General features: G+C 45.7%; 4 protein-coding genes across 4 annotated transcripts; 2 read left to right on the forward strand and 2 right to left on the reverse strand.

Annotated features, from left to right (window-relative positions):
- Positions 1-398: 398 nt before the first annotated feature.
- On the reverse strand, positions 399-949 carry sod1 (superoxide dismutase SOD1; the record flags this gene model as incomplete). Its single annotated transcript, XM_025619717.1, has 2 exons — positions 399-551; positions 617-949. Coding segments are annotated over 2 exons (486 nt in total), but the record flags the coding sequence as incomplete, so codon positions are not given.
- An 11,803-nt stretch (positions 950-12,752) lies between these two features.
- Positions 12,753-13,352, forward strand: BO87DRAFT_379307 (uncharacterized protein). The gene has a single exon (XM_025624002.1). It carries the CDS (start codon positions 13,020-13,022, stop codon positions 13,305-13,307), a length of 288 nt encoding a protein of 95 aa, XP_025476628.1. The 5' UTR covers positions 12,753-13,019; the 3' UTR covers positions 13,308-13,352.
- A 184-nt stretch (positions 13,353-13,536) lies between these two features.
- BO87DRAFT_379308 (uncharacterized protein) lies at positions 13,537-14,022 on the forward strand. Its single transcript, XM_025624003.1, has one exon. It carries the CDS (start codon positions 13,718-13,720, stop codon positions 13,964-13,966), a length of 249 nt encoding a protein of 82 aa, XP_025476629.1. The 5' UTR covers positions 13,537-13,717; the 3' UTR covers positions 13,967-14,022.
- Positions 14,023-14,208: 186 nt separating this feature from the next.
- On the reverse strand, positions 14,209-15,789 carry BO87DRAFT_379309 (sedoheptulose-7-phosphate:D-glyceraldehyde-3-phosphate transaldolase TAL1). The gene is made up of 4 exons (XM_025624004.1): positions 15,519-15,789; positions 15,125-15,439; positions 14,688-15,071; positions 14,209-14,636 (listed from the first exon to the last, which is right to left on the reverse strand). The coding sequence occupies exons 1-4, from the start codon at positions 15,555-15,557 to the stop codon at positions 14,400-14,402; spliced, it is 975 nt and encodes a 324-aa protein (XP_025476630.1). The 5' UTR covers positions 15,558-15,789; the 3' UTR covers positions 14,209-14,399.
- Positions 15,790-16,237: the final 448 nt, after the last annotated feature.

Here is a 16,237-nt window from a genome sequence, read left to right on the forward strand (position 1 = left end):
CTAGTCCATGTGTTCCGTGACACCATGTATGTAGCTGTAAGCGCTAGGATCACCCTAGGCCGCAACGAGTACAACCACAAAGGAGACGATGATGAGACTGTGCATCTTGACATGTACTACTTGGACGTCAAAGTAGAAAGCTAATACTTCCAGTAAAATGGTTACATTCTGTACTACCCACAGCGGAGTTAATCAGCGCTTCGATACAGTCTGGCAAAAATGCCGGTTATCATAACAGTTGGCATCAAGTCATTCGTGCATTCATTTTATTCCTGTTGTCGACGAGATAATGGCAGACTACTCATTCTGTTCTAGCCCTTCACATCCTAGTCGAACAGCTTTGGAGACTGATTTAGGCACTTAAGCGGCAATGCCGATGACACCTGTGACAGACGAGATCAGTAAACAATGTTGATTTCAGTGAGAAGGGGTATCTTGGTAGGGACATGCTTACCGCAGGCGGGACGAGGACCAGCGTTACCGGTCTTCTTGGACTCCTCGTTGCCACCACGGCCGAGGTCATCAGTACCAGCGTGGACGACCAGGGTCCGCTGTATGCATTGCATTAGCATCTTTCCAGAAACAGTCAGGAAGAAGGGCAGGGATGAAAACGTACGCCCAGGACGCTCTCGGCACCGATGAGCTTCACCAGCTTGTCCTGCTTGGAGCCAACGGCGTTACCCTCGGCATCGGTCTTGAAGTTGCCAAGGTCACCGACGTGACGCTCGTCGTCCTCGGGAGCACCGTGGGTCTTGCCGAAGGGGTTGAAGTGAGGGCCAGCGGAGGTGCAGCCGTTGGTGTTGTCACCGAACTGGTGGACGTGGAAGCCACGCTCAGCGTTGGCGTCGTGGCCAGTGATGTTCCAGGAGATGGTGGTGGGGGTGCTCTCGTTGGCCTGCTCGAAAGTGACAGTGCCGGAGACCTTGGAGTCTCCACGGATAACAGCGACTAAGAGATGGGTGTCAGCCCATGATTTTCATCGATGGAAACCTTCCAGAACCATGAGATCCAGCGATCACTGGCCATCAACCAGACTTTGATCGTGGTACTATTGATACGAAAGATAAAACAAAGCTCCAGCTGACGGGGACGAATGAGCTAGTAGATGTCACCGAATCCCCCTGAGCTTGCCGGGCTGGCAAACAGGGTCCCCAGATCGTGATAGGTGCAGGAGGGATCGCAAGGTGCTCAAATCTGCTCACTCAAGGTCCCCCTGCCACGGTCGATCGTGGATCCGTGGAGGGGGTTAAGGCCAATAGCAGGATAGGAAAACCAAAAGGGCTGAAGAAAAGTGCAGGTACCTACCAGCCTTGACCATTTTGACGGTTTTTGAAGATTGGATTACCTTGGATCTAGGGGTAAATTCAAGATTTTGGAGAGGATGATGGGGAGGGAAAGAGGAGAGAGAAGAAGAGAACGAGGGGTAAATAATGAGCGACCCAACAGAACAGCAGCAGCAGCAGCAGCAGCAGCAGTGGACTCCGAATCAGTCAGAGTGCCTCGCTCGCTGCTCCCCAGTGGATTCGATGGGCTTCCAATGTCGGTCTTTCCCTCCATCGGAAGCTCACCAAAAAACCCCCACCTGGCGGGGTTCTTCGGAATGACGTTTTGCTGCTGTATTCCACCTTCCCGAACCAGCTTTGGGGGGCACCACAGTAGCTTTTCCTTCCGCGATTCATAAGCAGGTCGGGTCCAGACTGCTTCTGTACATTATGATTGGTGTATCATTGGGGTTACTCGGGGGTAAAATGAGAAAGCTTTCTCCGAGGCTCAGTTGTCTCATGGACGGGGAAAGAGGGGACAGATCACCTCCAGAATGCTACTGTGTACTTTTTACGTTGTTGTCAGACCCTGGACCTTTCCCGTGGGTTGCAACGAACTGCAGCGGAAGGTGCAGTTAACTAAGGTAAGGTAAAGTAAGTATCGATCTGTATCAAGCAAACCCCACTTGCCGTGTGTATTATTTCTCGCGTTACTCGTAACTCCCTACTTCCACCACCACTATCACAAATCACCTCATCGCTCTCGTCATTCGCTTGTGCTTGTCCTTATCTTGGAAATACTTACCGGACTACGGAGTTGCTGTTGTGGAATTCTGTGTATCAATCCGTGTAGGCCATTACTAAATCGGGACGCTTGAAGCTATCCGCTTGCGGTAAGTAGTCCCACTACAGCTCTCCCCGATAGTACTGACTTCGCTTAAGAGTTCAGTATGAACCTACAAGAAGCTACAACGGTCTTTTCATAAACCTCTGCCCATGCTGACAACGTAATGGGCAATTTTCATACTGTAGATGCTCGAAGTCTGCACATTATGGGCATCTCTCATGGTGTCGCTACCTAAGCATCGCTCTTCAGCGACCTTATTAGATCACAACGAGTACCATTATGTCCGGGGCTTCATTTATAGTATTGCTCCCTCATTTCTACTTTGAAGGACGTTCCTCCCCGCTTCGATCCCATCGGTGTAAGTAATGTTCCATATGCTCTGTGATAGCCCGGAGGTCAAAGGATGCTACAAACATCGAGAATCAATGATCGTCAATGCCCCAAGGACTGTGTCCGAGTGGACTTGCCTAGACACCTGCCTTTTAGGCCATTTAGGGTGCGTGGTGAAACCTCCATGAGGCCTTGGTCCCGTTCACTTGGCGTATGTTATGGCAATAGGCCGAATTCTTTGAGTACAATAGCCGTTACGGCGGAGAATGTGAAGCTTTTTGATCACCCGCAAGATCTGTGAGTCTTTCTGTAGGATTTCTATTTGAAGAATTCGCCTGATCCTCGAACATAAGAGTAGAAATCTCATTAACGCCAAGACATAACCTAGCACAAAGCAAAGCACAATGTTCAAGGGTAATTAGCAGTCTATCCCTATGTACTTCTATCAGGCGTTCCAGGTTCACAGATAGTCACCTGGCACCGTTCAGTTATCCAAGAGCGCAACCCTAACTCGCTATGACGGTCATGATCGTGTATGACCCCCTCGTTTCCCGAAGTAGAATTCTTTGAGCCTGTTATTCTCATGCTTTGATTCTTATACGCCGTTCACTACCTCCAAAGTTAGGGCAACTGCGGTTTGATCAAGCCCAACCGTTGAATGCATCTCAGTGCACGCATCCCAGTGCACGAGAGCATCTTGATATTCAACGAGTGCCTCAAAAGGGTTTACTAACTCAAATATTTCTTACCGTTCACTCCTTTCGTTCACCCTTTACGTTGAATCTTTGGAATCTGGAGATATGAGCGTTCACTTGTTGGCTTTCTGCTGGGCTATATAAACACCGTTCTCCTTCCACCCAACTCTCTCCTTTTCTTCTTCTCTCTATCATCTAATTATCAGACGATTTTTTATAACAATCTTCTAGCATACTTATATAGTATCTTCCATTATCGACCGATTACCTGGTTTATCAAACTTATATGATGGTCACATCCACCGATTATCTGGTGCAAAGCCTTATGCTCCGAGACATCCGCTATTGAAAATCTCAAGCAGAAAGGTCGGTCAAAGGTAAAAGAAGAAACTCGGGGGACTATTTATGATGTCCTCCGAAAGCAACCAAAGATGAAGATGATAGAGAGTCTTCTGCAACAGGTCTTACTCTATCCGGACCAAACAACTCATATTCGAGGAGAGACTCGCTATATCTGCCTATAAATCTCGACGCTTTATTTCTCCGTCTGACGTACAGAGAGAGATTAACAAGGTAATATCCATGACGTTGTACGGTATGTTGAAGAGACATCCTCCAGATCTCATTCTATTTTTCATCAATCCCGCTACTGGGATTAATTTTGAGAGTCTCCTATCTACAGAGCTTTCACTAACCGGTGGTGCTCAGATTACTCAAATGGCTCCAAACAAAGTCAGCGGCCAAGGGCTGAAAATAAGAAAGGAGTTCCACAGTTCTAAGAACATCGTCCTTCTCTGGAATTAGTCGAACAAGTTTGAAAGAGACTATGCACGGCCATGGTTGCTTGTCTCTGCGCTCGCTCGACTGGCGGACAGGTTGGCTGGAATATCTCAGATGCATTACAAGATGGATATTCGCCATAAGCTAGGGGAGGCTGTATAATGTGCTTGCTGCACTCTGTGACACTCTAGGGCATATACCGATCAAGCGAATCGCCGATGCTCCAATGCCAACGAACGCTTCAATGGCACATTGGCTCGCCTTCCTAACATCCTGAGAACTAAATGGGCTCTTATCGACTCGCCTGGGCAACCAAAGTGACCCACAGCTACTACAACACTGAAACTTTATCTTTTATACCTCAGTTGTCTATCTATCGGCCTTTGTTGCTAAATTGCGTCTCTGGTGCTAGCAAACTTGTCACCGATGGACCTTACTATCAATATCTCAAAGGAAACAGACGATACTATACAAAGTGGGATAAGCTTTCTTATCGTCTCACAGAAGTATCATCGAAACCGCATCAAAGATACGCACCTGCAGGCGATGGTGAGGTAAATGCTCGGTGATACAGGCAACGGGGGTATGATGGACTGCTTTCGGTTGATCTACTAAACCCTTCCAATCCCACAACAACTTGAAATCGCCAGTTTCTCGAGTACTTTACACTGGATAGTACACAATCTCCTTCGCAGCGTGTCCTACCAGAGCAGGAGAAAGCGCTCACAGAATATCTCAACCCATCGTTTTTCTTTATCTCACTACAGCTATCCTAGTCAGTATGGCCTTCTCCTTGGACTTTGAACGAAGAACAGAACACTGGGTTAAAGAAATTACAATACTTACTCTTTTTCTTCTATCAAAGAAGAAACAACATACTCCGAAGGATCAATCGGGAGTTCCATCTATCAACTGATGTTCGGTTGCATTTAAAATCGGATTAACTGATAGAATGTCCCCGACAGTGCCTTGAATATTTACTCAAAGATAAATGATTGCTCCATCACATCGCGTTAACCTTACGAAAGACGAACACCCTCAGATCTCACAAATACAACTCACAGTACACGAAGCGACCGTGGACGCAAAGGCATAGCTCTGGGCTTATCTTCGAAACACCCATTCCCAGAAACTGAAAGGTATCCTTCAAAGAACGCTTCTCGGTATTGAAATGGCCAATCAGTCCATGAATCAATTACTCTATCGATCATGTTTGGTATGTACTTCGTACTTTTCTGGGGGATGGCACTGGATTCTAATATACTGAAGAAACTAGTAACTCTGCCACGCGTTCGCATCTCAAAACTACTGCAGATCGCTGCCAATCTTCAGGGCGGACAATACAATGAGTTAAGAGAAGCTTATGTATGTGGTAAACTGGAGGCATGGCAGTGAACTCGATGGAAGAAGGACTATACGCTTACTCTTGAACCTCAATAGCCAAGGAAGTATCGCCGATTTGTCTCGTTGCAAGGCAACCTCAGCTATATCTGTTGTCTGATTCTTCTCGACTCATGATTAGCCCTAACAAGAGTTCATGAGAACATGCTTGGAGCGAGCAATTCTGCACGTCGTCGGTTCTCGCACGGGTACCGAGTACTTCGATCGCGACCATTAGACCATCGAGGACCTACTTCAACGTATACGTCGATCGAACAAAACGCAGAGCTTCGTGAAAGACAATGCACTTCACACCTTATGGAAAGCTACACCATTCTCCACCATCCTGAATAACCTAATAATGAGATGGAATGGTCCATGCTTGCTCGCTAAACCTCACACGATGAGGAAGATCAGGTATTTAATCCTCCAAACGAACAATTGCTCCATCGTTCGAGTAGCCTGACTCTCATAAATTATCAAAGACAGTGCCGAATTTTGACCCTAGACCTTCATGGGAAGTTAATATTCTCGATAACGCTCAACAAATGATCTCAACCTGATGAGTGGGATGATCCTACGCTTACCTTTGAGACCTCAGACCTGCAGATCGGCCAGTCTCAGCTCACGTTCTTCGGTTGGCCTTGTTGATACTATCCCAGAGAGCTTGTAATTGCTCAGTTTTTAATATTATGATAATAAGAGAAGGAACACACAACAGACATCCCGTCTATGTTGACAGTGATGTCGTCTGCGACTGAGTGGGCGGAAAGCTCACAAGCAAGCACAGGCGTGTATGCAGGTGATTGTGCCTCGAGTACGGAGCAAAGTGATAGAGGTCAGAAGACTAGACTACCGAACACTTCGGATGACCAATGCCCGATCGATCGCATAGCCCATTCTCTGTCGAGTATACATATACTGCGCTTCTTACTCAAATGGAAACCACATCGTTATCAGCTACTATCCTCAACAAACAGAACTTGATGGGTGGAATGGTCCCACGCTTACTATCGAACTAATAACATCGAGGATAATCATCCTTAAATGGGGCTTCCAGCGCCTGGAAGGATCAATCGTTCACGGGAGATCGCACCGCGCTCAACTTTTCTTAATAAGATCGATCTTGGTGCTTACCATCGAAACCTCGAGCCATCGGGAACTATACATTTGATCGGTTTCGATGATACGACGAACGATGAGTGTATCACTTGCTCGATCGATGGGACAACCTTCTTCTCTCTGTTTTGATGTTCTCAGCGACACAAACAAAATAAGTGGCCTATTGAAAAGCTATCTCCTGATAGTAAGAAAGTCCAAGTACACGGTCATTCTTCAAAACATGCATGACGGCACTATGATCGTCATGCAGGTTGCATAGGCAGAGCCGCTGAAAATGCGTATGCAAGAGAAGATCCTCTTAACTACATTGCCACCCATACGATCTATATCTGCTTATCTGTCGACGGACCGATTGCAATCACATTAATACTTGCGGCGCTTAACCTCGCAGAGCGTCTGAAGCAGTCCATGGCTCCTTTACTTATTGCTAAGAATGAGAGAAAGGTCGAGCTCACTTGCAGCGCGAAAGGATCAATCAACTACTCACATTACGCCATGATAGCGGTTCTATGATGATACTTCTCGGTCGGGAGTGTTATGTGGACGCTTATCCTGATAATAGTCATATCATTATACATGACACTTACCAGAGAATCAGACGAGGAAACTGGTCGTCCTTATCATTACTGTTGCTTACGAACAGTCAAGGCAAGGAGAAAATCACGGCGCATTATCGCCTAGAATAAAGCTCGGGGCAACGGATGTTTGTTCTTACTACTGCTGCTGCTTCTCACTGGCAGCGAAGGAGGAGTTGGTTTGTTTTCTATCTTCCAAGAAGGCTTACTCAACCACAAAAACTGGGTCGCGAGTGTCACTCTTATCTCTTACGACCTCAATACCTCGTTCCCGTCCATGGTCCGGGATGCTGATAATCTTGAAAGTCACATTGTTGTCTGGGATGATATTCAAAGCCATTGATGGTTGGCCTTGCCATTACTGCTGCGTCTTACTGACAGCAATGGAAAGGAGAGGGCTAAACTCGCTTAAAGACTCAACCAACTACAATAATTGAGCGTCCACTGTTGTATCATCTACTGTGGTCTCGATACCTCTTATTCCAATAATTTGATACTTGAAACACCATGGGTCCTGCCAACGTTCTTCGAAGCTTCCCAGAGGATCAGGCGAGCGAGCAAAAAGGCACTGGACTGATATATGGGCTATCACTTGTATAATCCCATCAATATCCGTGGCGGACTTCCCACTAAAGCGGTTGTCCCTATTATCATTGCTGCTGCTTACTGGCAGTTCAGAAAACAAAGATGGATGGTGTTTGTTTTTTATCATGCGAAAGACCCAATCAACTAAAAGATTGGGTCGCGACTATCGCTCTATCCTTTGATCAGTCTGGTATATGGGTTATCAATATGATAACCACATTATTATCTCTTGACAGGCTTCCCAGCAGCAAATGCTTGTTATTGCATGTCCAGCTTGCTTAGAGCGCGGCCATATTCGATCTGCCACGATCATGGGTCGCGGATTTATCCCCATCATTGCCTCGTTCTTATTACTCTATTTAATGCTCGAACGTGTGATGTTATGATGAGAATAATCATCCGGATAATGTCAGTGACGAGTTGGGGTCAGCTGATGGTTGTCCTTTTTATTATTGCTTCTTAACAGCAAAGAGGAGGAGATAGTCGACTCAACGACAAACTCGCTCATGGCTATTAGTCCACGAGAACATTAACCGGCAGAATTTATACCTAATATACTATATTAGAGCTCGGAAAAGGGGCACACCTGTTGCTCATCGCGTCATTATCCGCCAAGACTCCGTGGCCATAATTATAACCGAGCTCTCTGATAACCTTCTTCTCTCAGTCTTGAGGAGATATACCTAGTATATATACTGGGGCTCGGAAAATGGGCACATATCTTACTCATCGCGCCATTATCCGCAAAACCGTGGCCAAAATCACTATAGGATTCTTCGATACCTCCTTCTTTCGATCCTGGGAATAAATATCCTGTCCTGGATTTATGAGGGGGCGAAAACTCGCTTGATTGAATCCCCCAAGAGATCACATACAAAATAGCCCGTGGTATCAAGAGTGACTATCTTTAGCAGAACTCTTTCGCTGTTCTTATAGAAGAGGAAGCTCTGCTACATCTAGCCAATGCAGGCAAAGCACCCAGACTCTAATGGCCAAAGATAACATTCCACAGCCGACTTCGCAAGCTTTTCAATGAGAAAGATCATCAACAAATGGAGTATACATGTCAAAGCTTCGTGGACCGCATTCCCGAAGAGTTCATATAATTGACAGACTCACAAATGCATTGGCTCTTACAACTGCTAACTACAATGGACACCTCCCTTCACATTACAAATTGTGCCGAGCATTATCCCTTCATGTCAATCTTAATCTCCTCGCTGAAGCCATACGTACGAGGGCACATCATGACCACTTCGGATTATATAAGAACTCAGAAAAAGGGCACATATTTTGCTCATCACGACGTTATCTGCCAATGCCAGGGCCAAAACGACAATGGCTAGGATAACCTTTTCGTTACTGCTTCTTAAGAGCAAAAACGGAAAGCAAAGAGCTCACCACGACATTATCATAACTGATACTACAAAGAGGAAATTATCAGACAGACTTGCTACTGGTAATCAAAAGAAACAAATCGATAGCATGTATACATGATCGATTCAATACGATCATTCCGTCATGATAGGAAGGCCTATCTCCCACTCACTAATGGCCTGTTCAGTATATGGACATTGACGGAATAGCAAAGTTGTGTCCATGGCACGAGACGGGAAGAACCAATGATTTTTCTTTTTTATTTTTTCGACTTCTTAACGACAAAGACGAAGGGGGAAATCTACAACCGACTCGCTCATTGCTACTACACGTGATGATTTAGGCGACAGATAAGATACAGTCGGATCAACATTACCAGTCCATCATCAATCTCAACAATTACTTCCCAATCAATGGTCTGGTTAATGGTACCGTGTGGACGTTAAAGTCTCTCGTTAAGTATCAGCGCCATGACTTGAATCAATCGATCGTTGTCCATCTTCTTATCACCAGTACTACTTCGTAACAGCAGAGCAAGAGTTACCCGACGAGTGAGCTTGAGGAACTTGTGGTGAAGCCAGACACTAGATATTCTGCTAGTACTGCCATCCCGTCATGCTTCTAGCATCTACTTCCTATGGATCAATGGTCTTTATAAATAGTATCCACTGAGATAACGACGAAGTCGCCAAGTATCCGGCAGAAACAGACCAAGGAACAACTGACGATTGTCTGCCTTCTCATTTATATCACTGCTTCTTACAAGACAGCAAAAGAAAGAGAAGAATGGCACCATGAGATCGCTCATTACTATAAATACGAGTCCATGGGCACTTTCCTTTGCCAAGGGCGACAAGAGCTGGGGTCAGCCGATGGTTGTCCTTAATATTACTATCACTACTGATCCCTACCAGAAGGAAAAGAGAAAAGAAGGCGATGAATCGCTCATCTTCGAAACTACTACTACATGCGATAATTTGAACTCTAACATATCATGATCTCGATGCAAGATTTACTTGCCATTACAACTGGGATGGTCTAGCTAGTATCCCCTGAGATACTAACAATATCACAACCAAACTCAACGATCCAGCCAACAAGGTGTTGCGATCAACTAGTGACTGTTCTTCTTATAATATTCAAGAAAGCAGTCGCTCTCACATTAACTGCTTCCCGGCAATAAAACCGATGGCATGAAATAACAAGCGATGATCCGATCGACAAAATAAAATATAATCGCGTCGTTGTTACTATGCTATCATGCACTCTATGATCCCATCGTCTGCTTCCTTTGCAATAGTAAGGGTAGCTAGTCAAGGATCTTATCAACAACACCTGATCATCGGGTCATGATCTCTGGAAGATGCGAAGGGTTATGTCGACCGTTTTATTCTGCAATCTTCTATGCAAAGATTATCATCTTTATCATTATATTGAGAGTCCATCTTTCCAATAGCAAGGGAAAGAGGACGAAAGCCAATCACAAGGTATGATGGACTCGCTCATTACTACTGCAACTTATTCCACACGAGAATCCAATGAGCACCTTATTATCAAATTACTATGGATTGGATTAAGTTCTGTCGCGTCTCGACTCCTTCCCAAGATATGCATTTCCAGATATTAACTTGTGAATTCCATTTACGCTGGCTACTCTCACGACTTGCGATTTTGCCCACTTATTACATCTGGTAATATATTAGCCAAAATTCACATTCCTGGCTAATACTTAGGGTTGTGGTAGCCTTTTTTACTTCAACTCTCCGACATTCTGAGAATAATTGTTCTCATCATTATTGAGTCTCTACTGCTTCTTCCTGACAGAAAAGAAAAGGGGACAAGATGTCGCATAGAAAGACACAATGGACTCGCTCATCAATACAAAATCCACTCGAGGAAACAGTTCACCAACCCGCAATATAACATAAATGACGAACAACCTTTTCTTTACCTGTTTCCTATCGATGGTAAGAGCTGAATTACGATATCATCTTCAATGACAGAGACAAAACCGAAGGATTGTTCAGTGCTCCTTTATCTTTCTGCTCCCACTCCTCCTTCCTACCAGCAGAACAAGAGGAACAAAAGCATAATATATTCTCGCTCATCATGATTATACCAAATCCACGCGAGGATCCAATCTACGAACCCATAGTATGATCGGATCAATAATAGGGCTTGCCCCTTCATTCTCTATCTATCTGCCTTTCTCTACCTCTTTCTTATCGATGGGCAGAGCTATGATAACTGCAGTACCATCTTCAGCGATACCGCCTGGACAAAGGCATGTTCAATTCTTCATTATCTCTCTTCTATCGCTATTCCACCTTCCTATCAGCAAAAAGAAGAGAGACAGAGACACGATATACTCGCTTATTACTACTACTTACACCACGCGAGAGCCCAATCGACAATATACTTATATGATTGGATCGCGAATGGGGCGTTCCCCTTTATTATCGGGCTCAACTATCCATCCATCAGCCATGTCTTACCTATCTGCTGATGGACAAAGTTATGCTAGCCTGTGTTATTTCTTATAAGATTAGCTGGGCCCAGGGAATGGCCGTCTTCCATTTGATACTGCTCGATGAAAACAATGAAAGGGAAAGAAAGAGGCCACATAGAGCTACTTGCTCATTAGCAGACTAGGTGGCTTACCTTATTGGCCGGCTGATGCGGTCATATATAATCATCTCTCTGACATTTCCTTTCGTGGTGGGGATGGAGAAGATGACGACGACCATGGTGCCTCGGGTTTTAACTTTATATCTTTGCCTTCTCTCTTCTATACTGAAAGCGAAGATGATATCTACAATGGCATCTGGAATATTATCTTTACCTCCCCGGTCTTGAAAATGATGAAGAGAATGACCACCATAGCGTCTGGGTTTTTATTCTCCATATCTGCTGGTCTTCCTTCAATCGTGGAAACAAAGACGACGTTTGGAGGGTAGAATTACTATTATTAACCTCTCTTGTCTCTCCTTTCCGATAGCAACGATAAAGGCAATTATTACAACGACGTCTAGGTCGTTTTTCTGACATCTCTGGAAACTTCTCCGATGAAGAAGAAGATGATGACCGCACTGGTGCCTCGAGAACCCTCAAACCCTTATATCTTTCTCTTCGTTTTTTTATGGTAAAAACGAAGATAATATCTACAATGGCATCGAGAACTTATGAATTTTGTCTCTCTTGTCTCTTCCTCTCGAAATTGAGGATATAGAAGAGGATATATCCCGATAAAGGTTTCGGAACCGCGATATAATAACCGATAGCAATGACTACCAGCGTAGCGGGTCACTTGCGGGAAAAGATAGGGGACTTGGCGAAAGAGTGTGCACTCTCGTCTGTTCGACCTTCGTCCTGGATCAACTTGGACGGTTCACACTTTGATGTCTCCGACCTTCCTTCATCACGGAAAATAAAGAAGAAGAACAGGGGGAAGACATATATGCCGGCGCCTGGTGTTTCATTCTCGATATCTCTCTGCCTTATTCTTTCAAAGGCGATGATGAAGACAACTTCTTCTATGGCGTCTGGGATCTTATAAAGTTTAAATATCTCTGACATCCTCAAAGATGGGGATGAAGAAGATGAACTGTACGAAGATATCGGGGGTCTTCTTTCACATATCTTGGTCCTTTGATCGATGATAAGAACGGCAGTGACCCCTTCGATGGGGGTGTGGGGTTTTATTTCTGATATCTTTGCCCCTTCTTCATCGGGGAGAATGAAGAGAAAGAAAAGAAGGAAGATATATCTGTCGACGCCTGGTGTTTCACACCAATATCTCTCAGCCTTGGTTTTTCTAATGACGAAGATGACGGATACTACCATATGGGTAGTACCTGCCATATATCTTTGATATCTTCTCCTCCTCTTCGATAACAAAGTTGAAGAAGCCAGTTGCTACGAAGATATCCGTGGTTCGATATATTATCTCTCCATCCTTCGCTCGATGGTAAAAAACGGCAGTGACCCGTTTGATGCTGTGTGGGGCCCTTATCTTTTATTTCCTTCGTCTTCCTTCTCTATAGTGACGAAGAAGATAACGATCACGATGGCGTCTGGGCTTTTAATTCGATATATCCGGCCTTCACTAGATTATAAGAACGGCAAGAATGGCAGTGACCTATTCGATAGTGCCCGTGGCTTACTTTCTATATCCTTCGTCTTCCCTTTCTTTGGTGACGACGACGACGAAGATGATGACGATCACGATGGCGTCTGGGGTTTTATTCTCAACATCTCCGGCCTTCGTTCGATGATAAAAACGGCAGCGACCACCTATTCAATGGTGTGTGTCCTTCTTATCTCTGATATCGTGTGCTTTTCCGTTCTATGGTAAAGACGAAGATATGATCACGATGGCGTCAAGGCTTACATATTCGATATAATTAGCCTTTTTTTCCCTGATGAAGAAGAAGAATAGTTAGTTTTTTATATGGACGGTACCTGGGCCTTCTAATTACTAATATCGGCACTTCTAGAACCTACATCGAAGATGAAAGACAAAAGATGATGACCACGGCGGCTGTCCGGGTTTACATTTTCATCTATACTCCTTCTCTCTCTCCCAAAGACAAGGACAATGAACAAGAAAAAGGGCGACGATGGCATCCGGCATTACATTCATCATACTCTTCACTCGTTCTCTTCCCATGATGTACAAGGAAGACGAAATGACTATGCCGTCGTCTGGGATTTTACATTTCTATATCTCTGTCTTTTTCCATTGAGCAGGGGCAGATAAAGATAATGACGATCTCGGGTCTACTATCTCTCTCTCTCTCTCTCTGGCCTGTTCTTCGACACCGAATCCTTTCACGAAATATACACAAAGGTGTTCCGGAAATTTACTTAACTTACTTACCATCGACATCCTCCGATATCTCATTCGATATTAATGAGGATGAAAATGAGGATGACTGGGCTTCTTGTGGCCCAAAGATGGACTGGTCTTGGCCCCCTTATGATATATATCTAAGAGTAAAAAGGCGCTCTTGAGCTATCTAGTTAACGATCTGTCACCGTCGCTATCGCTACACACTAATCACTCTACTGGCACTATGCCTCTTCTCTCCCTCTGGTGCAGTTATGGGTCTCTTATGAAGGATGGCAGTAAGTCAGTCGATGGCATCAGGTGAAGGAGGCAGGCGCCGATCATGTGTAACTACCGGAATCTGAAGAGTCATGGTTTCGATTAAATGATGTTGTTGGTGGTGCGGCTTAAAGTGTCTTTAGACTTCGTACTCTATTGCTGCCGTTTACATTAGATTATGACATTACTTATATTACAAAGGCAATTGGTAATGGCATATGATAATCATAATTCGTATCTACCCAAACGAATTTTTCAGGTCATCAATTTTACACATGGGAATAATAGTAAAAGAAAAGGGTCATCACAAAAATGCACACATCAGATCAGTCTCCCAATCTATGCCTGGATCTTCTGCTTCAGGATGTCCTTGAGGGTGACGGCGTCAGCGGCGAACTTGGAGATACCCTCACGCAGCTTCTCGACGGCCATGGCCTCCTCGTTGAAGTCGAAGCGGAAGAGAGCCTCGTCGTTGATGTAGGTCTTCTTGGGGATGTCGAGGCCGGCGGCGTTGGCGGCGTCGAGCTTCTTGGGGACGGCAGCGGTGGAGTTGAAGAGGTCCTCGAGGAGGTTGGGCTGGATTATGTTAATTTATGTACCAGATATAGAGAAGAATGGAAAACTTACGGAGATGGTCAGGTAGTCACAGCCAGCCAGCTCGGTGATCTCACCGGTGTTACGGAAAGAGGCACCCATGACAATGGTCTTGTAGCCGTGCTTCTTGTAGTAGTTGAAGATGCTCTGGACGGACTTGACACCGGGGTCCTCCTCGGCGGTGTAGTCACGCTTGTGAGCGGCCTTGTACCAGTCGAGGATACGGCCGACGAATGGAGAGATGAGGTAGGCACCGGCCTCAGCGGCAGCGATGGCCTGGACGGTGGAGAACATGAGGGTCAGGTTGCAGTTGATGCCGTGCTGGGACTGGAGGACCTGAGCGGCCTTGATACCCTCCCAGGTGGAGGCGATCTTGATGAGGATGCGGTCGCGGGAGATGCCGTTCTCCTCGTAGAGCTGTAGCAATTCGTTAGCAACTCGCCTTTGTAAGTAGAACATTGCTGGCGTACCTTGATGATGTGGAGGGCCTTGTCAATAGAGGCCTGGGTGTCGAAAGAGAAGCGGGCATCGACCTCAGTGGAGACCTTGCCGGGGATGATCTCGAGGATCTTCTTGCCGAACTCGACAAGCAGACGGTCGAGGGTGGCATCAACCTGCTCGTCGAGGGTCTTGCCCTCAGCCTTACCCTTGGCGACGGCGGCATCGATGAGGCTGGCGTACTCGGGCTTCTTGGAGGCGGCGAGGATCAGGGAGGGGTTGGTGGTAGCATCCTGAGGCTTGTACTTGCCAATGGTGGCGAAGTCACCGGAGTCGCAGACGACGACCTGAATTGATGAGAAGATGGATGATTAGCGATGTTGTGAAGATGACACGGCGATGTCGGCAAAGCAATGAATGACTTACAGTGCCGGTGGCCTTGAGCTGCTCGAGAGAAGAAGACATGGTGGAGGTTTGGAGGATAAAAGGATGAAAGGTGATCAAAGTAAGATGAGATGGGGGAGAGGGGTATAAAGAGATTGGACAGATAGTATGAAGAAGGAAGGAAGAGAAGAGGAAGAAGAAGGTAAGAAGCGGAAGAAACGGAGAGTGAAATAAGAAGGGGAACGGAGAACGTGGCGACGAAGCCGGAGCAACCAAGCAGAGAGCAGCAGCAGCAACGAGAGGCCCGTCAGAGTGAGGAGGGGTTGCTCTTTCCTTACCAAAATGTTATGGTGGGGCAAAGCTGGGCAAGAAGGGCCGATGACGCTATGCCTTTCCTTCCCTTCCCTTCCCTTCCCTCCCTTCTGTTTTCTTTTTCGCCTCAACAATTACCGAGTATTATCATAGCATTACCCAGCAATATCTATCTATGGTACGGTACATCCTTTCCTTTCCCTCCCATCTCTTCCATTCACATCAATTCAATTTTCTTCGCAATATACATCCCTCCATTCTGATTGATCACCAATATTCCATTTAAATGATCCCTTTCCTTACTACCTCTTTCTCTTTCCATCAGCTTCTCTCCTCATTCATACATACATACAAACAGAGAGAGAGCACGGGCTGGTCGGCGCAGAGTGCTCCGGCAACCGACCAGCAATCCCCGGTCCACACTGCTCCTCTTTTCCCACTCCTTTTCC

The sequence above is a fragment of the Aspergillus neoniger genome, assembly GCF_003184625.1.
Source record: "Aspergillus neoniger CBS 115656 unplaced genomic scaffold BO87scaffold_31, whole genome shotgun sequence".
NCBI classification, from domain to species: domain Eukaryota; kingdom Fungi; phylum Ascomycota; class Eurotiomycetes; order Eurotiales; family Aspergillaceae; genus Aspergillus; species Aspergillus neoniger.